This window comes from Austrofundulus limnaeus, unplaced genomic scaffold (genome assembly GCF_001266775.1).
Source record: "Austrofundulus limnaeus strain Quisiro unplaced genomic scaffold, Austrofundulus_limnaeus-1.0 Scaffold80, whole genome shotgun sequence".
In the NCBI taxonomy this organism is placed as follows: Eukaryota; Metazoa; Chordata; class Actinopteri; order Cyprinodontiformes; family Rivulidae; genus Austrofundulus; species Austrofundulus limnaeus.
Genome location: NW_013952482.1, coordinates 515970 through 523070, shown reverse-complemented (window position 1 = coordinate 523070; position 7101 = coordinate 515970). Strand labels below are relative to the sequence as shown.

General features: G+C 41.3%; 1 protein-coding gene across 2 annotated transcripts in view; it reads right to left on the bottom strand.

Annotated features, from left to right (window-relative positions):
- Window positions 1-2478: 2478 nt before the first annotated feature.
- Window positions 2479-7101, bottom strand: part of LOC106519637 (monocyte to macrophage differentiation factor 2) — a 7218-nt gene continuing 2595 nt past the window's right edge. The window contains exons 1-7 of one of the 2 annotated variants that reach the window (XM_014011388.1): window positions 6845-7095; window positions 5370-5451; window positions 5079-5239; window positions 4900-4974; window positions 4723-4824; window positions 3513-3582; window positions 2479-3437 (exon numbers count right to left, since the gene is read on the bottom strand). In XM_014011388.1, the coding sequence (XP_013866842.1) occupies window positions 3234-3437; window positions 3513-3582; window positions 4723-4824; window positions 4900-4974; window positions 5079-5239 (612 nt within the window). In that variant the 5' untranslated portion in view covers window positions 5370-5451; window positions 6845-7095 and the 3' untranslated portion in view covers window positions 2479-3233. Of the gene's footprint in view, window positions 3438-3512; window positions 3583-4722; window positions 4825-4899; window positions 4975-5078; window positions 5240-5369; window positions 5452-6844; window positions 7096-7101 lie in introns of those variants that run through there. The other variant, XM_014011387.1, reaches the window with a different exon arrangement.

Below are 7101 nucleotides of genomic sequence, written 5' to 3'. Positions count from 1 at the left end.
TGTAAAATTAATGGTGATGTAAAAATTTATAAAAACGTGTTTCCCTGAGCTGCTTTGAAATCTGCTCTGGGATTGAAGCTGTTTTACGATGGCAGCTCATCAGTGCCGACAGAATGAAACTATCTACCGCAGGTAAGATGTTAATTGTTCACACCCAATCCAGAGAACCTTCCTTCAAACAATCTGAACTATCTTTTTAATGTTGGGCCAGATTGTTTTAGAACACTATAGCTTCAGTTTCCTTCCAGCTGACGGACGTAATGTTTTGTGGTACTTGTGTGCYATCAGTGAGGCAGTAGGTCAGTCTTCTGGCAGTGCTGAATCCTGGTTTTTCCTCTCTTTGAGGATCACTCAGTAGCTTTAACAAACTAAACACTATCTTCGGTCTATATTTAAATTTACAAGAACAGAGGAAAAATATGTGTCTGATAAATACTGTATAAAGCATACAAACTACATCCTCACATAGTAACTATTCAAGTAAATGAATACAGGTAAAGTTTTTACATCTACTAATATCTGTATTTTAAACAAATTCAACATGATTGGAACGACATTATGTTAAGTCACTGAATGAATGCAGGGGAATAAACAACATACAGTGATCTACAATTTAAACACTGTAGCATTTCTAATAATATTATCACTGTCTAGAACTCTGGGTTGAAATAATGAACTACTCATGGTACAGCCTTTTTTTTAAAGCTCCTTCTGTTCAGAGAAATCGGACTAAATCTAATGATGATAGTCAAAGGCAGCAAACTGTAAACATCGTCTTCCTCTTGTCATTAAGACATCGCCCTCAATTCAGCCAGTGAATACTGAATCTGGACGTGCACCACAGGGAGACAGACCTCCAAGAGTACTAATTAACCCCTGATYACTGGAAAGAAGCCTAATTCCTGGAGAATACAGTGACGTTATTAAAATGAACTGAAGTGGTAGAGGGGGGTGGGGGCGGGGGTGTCTGTGTCCAAGTTCACAAGCTGCCTCCTTTATCGTTCAGATTCATCACAACATAATGTCTCTGCTGTCTGGATTCAGATATTCTCATCGGGTGATTAAAACAATTTTGTTTTTTGTTTTGTTCTCAGAGCAGAATAGTGTGGAATAGTTATTGAGAGCTGTGCAAACAGACATTAAAAAACACAAAAATGGCAAAAAGTCAGTCAATCTTTAGAGACATTAAGGTTAAACTTGGTATGGTCAGTAACTGAGGCTCCTCCCCAACACATCGCGCTAACAGTTTGTGCAAGACCTTTGTTTAAAATTCGGTCATTAACTATTTGGAGTCAACTCTGTCTGTTAGCAAAATATCATATGAACCACAGGACTAAATATAATGAACCCCTGGGGCTGGAGACATACTGTTCTCTGGCTGTCTGTGTGCAGTCAGTCACAGAATGGACTTATACTCACTGGCCACTTTATTAGGTACACCTGTCCAACTGATCATTAACACAAATGTGGATGCAGCCAATCACATGGCAGCGACTCAATGCAGGCATGTAGACATGGCCAAGACGATCTGCTGCAGTTCAAACCGAGCATCAGAATGAGGTAGAAAGATGACTTAAGTGACTTTGAATGTGGCATGGTTGTTGGTACCAGATGGGCTGGTCTGAGTGTTTCAGAATCTGATGATCTACTGGGATTTTCACCCACAACCACCTCTAGGGTTTACAGAGAATGATCCAAAAAAGAGAAAATATCCAGTGAGCTGCAGTTCTGTGGGCACAAATGCCTTGTTGATAACAGAGGTCAGAGGAGAATGGGCAGACTGGTTCGAGCTGATAGAAAGGCAACAGTGACTCAAATAACCACCCGTTACAACCAAGGTCTGCAGAAGAGCATCTCTGAACACAACACGTTGAAACTTGAGGTGGATGGGCTTCAGCAGCAGAAGACCACACCAGTCAGCTAAGAACAGGAAACTGAGGCAACAATTTGCACAGGCTCACCAAAACTGGACAATAAAAAATTAGAAAAACGTTGCCTGGTCTGATGAGTCTTGATTTCTGCTGCAACATTTGGATGGTAGGGTCAGAATTTGGCTTCAACAACGTGAAAGCATGGATCCATCCTGCCTTGTATCAACAGTTCAGGCTGGTGGTGGTGGTGTAATGGTGTGGGGGATATTTTCCTGACACACTTTGGGCCCCTTGGTACCAATTGAGCATCATTTCAACACCACAGCCTACCTGAGTGTTGTTGCTGACCATGTCCATCCCTTTATGACCACAGTGTACCACCTTCTGATGGCTACTTCCAGCAGGATAATGTGCCATGTCATAAAGCAAGAATCATCTCAGACTCGTTTCTTGAGCACAACAATGAGTTCACTGAACTCGAATGGCCTCCACAATCACCAGATCTCAATCCAATAGAGCATCTTTGGGATGTGGTGGAACGGGAGATTCGCATAATGGATGTGCAGCCGACAAATCTGCGGCAACTGTGTGATGCTATCATGTCAATATGGACCAAACTCTCTGAGGAATGTTTCCAGTACCTTGTTGAATCTATGCCACAAAGGATTAAGGCAGTTCTGAAGGTAAAAGGGGTCCAACCCGGTACTAGAAAGGTGTACCTAATGAAGTGGCCGGTGAATGTATGTTAAAAGGTTGACTCATCGTTATATGACCAGAAGTTTTTTTTAGTTTTTGTGGAGTCTCTGTCTTAGAGCAGCCTGGGACAGTCTGGGCTTTGCTTTGTTTTTATATTCAGATAAAAGGCCTACTGACTGCTGCTGTGTGCTGCTGGAGCTGACTGGAGTGAGAGACTGGAATGTTTTTTTATGCTATATTATTCAGACTTCCATTTATTGATCACAAATTCCCTTCATTATGAAACTGCTTTGAACATTGAAAGTATGATGTGAAACTAAATACCTGCTCATAAAAGTCTCCTAATGCTTGCTGACTGGAAATGAAAGCTAAATTATAATAGAATCTATATAAAAACTTTAGAAAATGAGTTCACTGGTTACTTTCACTGATTTGTCCGCTGTTTGAATTCAGTAAACATGAAAAAGTCTGGCTTTAAGAGTAGATCAGGACCACCTGAGTGCACTGATATGGTCACACAGGGTCACACACTGTGTTAGTGAGAAGGTCAAAGGTCATTACCCGAGCCTCTACATAAGGCAGCTCCTGAATTTGGACACAGCTTGCGTTATCTCCTCAACGTTAGCTCAGTCACAGGAGTTACTTCCTGTGAGGGCATCACTGATGTCATCTGGAAGTCTGGACCGTATTGGGCGTCTGGGCATAGAGGTACTTCCAGATGGCGTAGTAATGGACGGCTGCTCCCATTGCAACAAACAAGTGCCAAATGGCGTGAGCGAACGGAACGATGCCGTCACTTTTAAAGAAGACTATGCCGAGGCAGTAGCAGGCTCCACCGACCAACAGCTCGCACAACCCAGACTGCTCCGGCTGCAGAGGAGACATGAGGGTTGTTATGATGAAACTGTTAACGTGGTGCAGAATGATGTAATAATTACACCTCACCATGGAGAAGATGACCAGAGCTGGAAAAACTCCCATCACCGTGTAGCAGATCAACTCCATGAGCTTATATCTGAGGCAGAGAAGATTTTTTTTTCTTTTAGCTCAGGTTTGCACTTTGATGATGAAGTGTGGAATAGTTATTGAGAGCTGTGCAAAAATCTTTAGTCATCCCTCATTTCTTTAAACTTTCAACTTTTCCTGATATTGAGTCTGACCACGACAGCATGCTTCACAGTGTGTCTAAAAAGTGGAAACTGAAGGAGACAAGAAAGAAAATTTTCTTCAACCGTACGATGAATCACATCTAAAGTTACAGATGAGGATTAGAGTCATCATGAGAAAAAAAAAAGCTTTTTTTGTTTTGTTTTTCTCAGAGTTCTGACCTTTTGAAATTTGAGAAAAAAAAGTTAGAGGAAAATGTTGGAATTCATGAAAAAAAACCCTCTCCTGTCATGTCAAGTCACATCAACTGCCAGCTCTAATGACGCTGGTTTAAACTATAAAATCATCTTGCATGACCTGTTAGAGCTTAGAGTACTTGTCGAGGATAATGCTCAGCGACTACCACACCAATTTATAGCTAAATATTGGTAATATTAGCCGAACGTTGAATGGGTGTGGGAACATCTTGAATTGAGGTGACCTAGTTATAGGACAGAATGACTGCATTCTGAATGTTTTATTACTAGTATAGATTCTTAATTATCCAGGACATAGAAAATAATATAAAAAAGATTAAAAAACAAAACAACTGGACTTCTATTCAGTAGTTTAAGATGTTTCACTTCCTATCCTGGAAGCTTTCTCCGTTTAAAACTGGAGTGGAGCTTCAAGCATGTCAGCATTAAAGCTTGAACTCCATACCCTAAAGTTTTGAACCTAGAAAGCCTCCTGGATGATCAAGTCCTCAGAAATCCAAAACAAACACTGCTTAAATCCAGTTTAAAATATTAAAAGAACATCTGGCTCCTTGGAAGCAAAATATACAGTAAGGGAATGAAAGACACAAGATTTTTGCACAGTTCTGGATATGTTTAGGAACAAAGAAGCAGTGATTTTCTTAGAAAGAAAACCCTGACATTATTTTAAGTTCTATTATAGTTGATAGCAATGTGTGGATATTACTTTGCCACACAAGACACATTAATAATTAGGTTCTGGACAGAGAGCCTGTTTGACACCATCGAATGCATCAGTGTGGAGAACAGACCTCTCATGGAAGAAGAAGACGTAGGTGGTTCCAGAAGACGCCATCACCCACACCAGCCAGCGCATGTGACACGCCCACGGGCCCAGCTCCCGAAGGTTCAACCTGTGGAAGCATCAAGAAGAGGACAGCTGCAAAACAGGCCTATATAAACCACATTTAGCAGACTGATATATTTACCAAGGGGCGTAGGAGGCTGCAATGAAGAAGTAGATCACCATCCTGTCACACATGTGGAAACACTGCTCCACAGACCTGAGAAAATGGTTTAGACTCTTATTAAATGTGGGTCATAAAAATCGCCCAAGCACTGAATTAGACATGTGTTCTTTTATTTTTATTTTATTTTATTTTTTTACCGTAGGTGGCTCTTCTTCCAGGTCACAGTGTGGAAGAGGGTGGAGATGATGAAGAGTGAGCTGAGGCCCGCCCCGTATACCCAGGCTGACAGGCGCTCCCATCGGTCCTCTGACTGGTAGTGTAACACTGAGCTGCCCAGCAGGCTGGGGATTATCCACATCTGATGACATTACATCACATGACATGAAGACACGCACAGAACAAAGTGTCACTGTGTGGACGGCGCCATTTAAAACTTCTGTTTGATCTGTAAGCTCAGTTTCTGTGTGTGTGTGTGTGTGTGTACTGACCGCATGCGTGGCGCAGTTGGCAGCATGCTCGTACTCTGTGGGCTGGTATCTCTTGTTAGAAGGAACGCGGTTATTCTTAAACCTGAAAGTGATGAAGCATTGAATAAGTCATCCTGAATTATCTTTTAAGATCTGAGCAAAAATCTGAGGCATTTGTTTTTTATTTATTTATTTATTTATTTATTGAAGACAACACCAAAGCTGTAATCATCCACTAACAGGTCAGGAAATACAAGGAAGAAAAAAAAGGCATTTAAGTCAATGTTAATGATTTTTAGTCTCAAACTAGCACAGCTTGTTCTCGTGTTATTTTATTTAGTTTATGGTGAGTTTGTTCTCATCAGGTTTTTACCCCTCTGAGTTGTGAGGATGCTTGTGTCAACAGCTTGTTTACATGCAAAACAACCTGTTTAATGCTTAAAATATGACGTGTATCACGCAAAAGCAGATCCCAAAGCAAACATCAGTTTATTTTTGTTATTCAAACATGCAGAATTATCAATGTAATTGCAACTGATGTTTTTATACAAAGTTTTCCTTACTGTGAGAAAACATCAGCATTAAGTGGCCTTCACATGAGAAACTATATTAATTATAACAACAAAAACAACAATCGAAATGTAGAAGGATCATATAAACGTAGCACAAAAAGTCAGGAAATTTGTGTTTGGTAGGTTATTTCTTTGTTGTAACATCTTGTGACTTGTACCGTTGGAAAACCTGTTAGAGTCCCTTTCAAATGGTGCCACATTTGTAAGGAACATGCATTTGTGAGGTGAGCATAGAGCCGAGTGTGTGTGTTGTGCACATGAAAGATTGCAGATTTTCTCTGCCAAACTGCTGGTTTTGCTGCTGCTATTGAGTCTTGTTTTGAGCTCAGGTTCCCGCTGTAAGATTTATTGTCAAGAAGCATTGTTGCAACAGAGAGAGAATCTGCAAAACACTTTTCTCTTTAACGTTTCGTGTTGAGCACGGTTATTTATGATTCGCTTAAAGTCTGTTTAAGTTCCTTGTTGAATGATGGATCATTTTAAAAACGCACGTGTCTCCAATTTCTGTTATTACTGTCTTCCTCAGTTTTACTTGGTTCTATAAGTACAATTAGTCATTACTGCATGCGTCCATATAATGAAAAGAACAAATACACACAAAGAGAACAGCTGCTCGGCCATTAGCAGCTGGCTAAAAGACACTGAGAATGGCATGGAATACAACCTGCAACTTTTCTGCCCTGAGACAGCTGCTAATATCATTTCACCCCCCCACCTCATAGCAACGCCGGATCATGCTTCAACTTGTAGCCATGGCTGCTGTTGCCTGGCAACAGTGGGTAACCATGGAGCGACTGAAGCGGAGGGTTGGTCCTGATGATCCGTTTCATCATCTGCATTCCTGCTCCTTCACACGTACAAACACGTGGGCTTGCCTTTTACTCGGACCCACTGCTATGACTCTCTTTTTTTAATGCAACGAACCATCAGAAATAGAACATCTCAGGAGGTAACCTCCATCGGTGATGTCACTGTTGTCATGGAAACCAGGGAGCAGGGATTGTCTCCTTTTATTTCCTTCCCTTGATAGGAGAAAACACCTCGTTCCTTTCATCTCCCTCGCCCGTTCCTTTGCCGTGTCTCTCCTTCGTGCTCCCCTCCGCGATGAAACTAACACACAGAGAGCCAAACGGACAAAGAGAGCACACACACACACACACACACACACACACACACACACA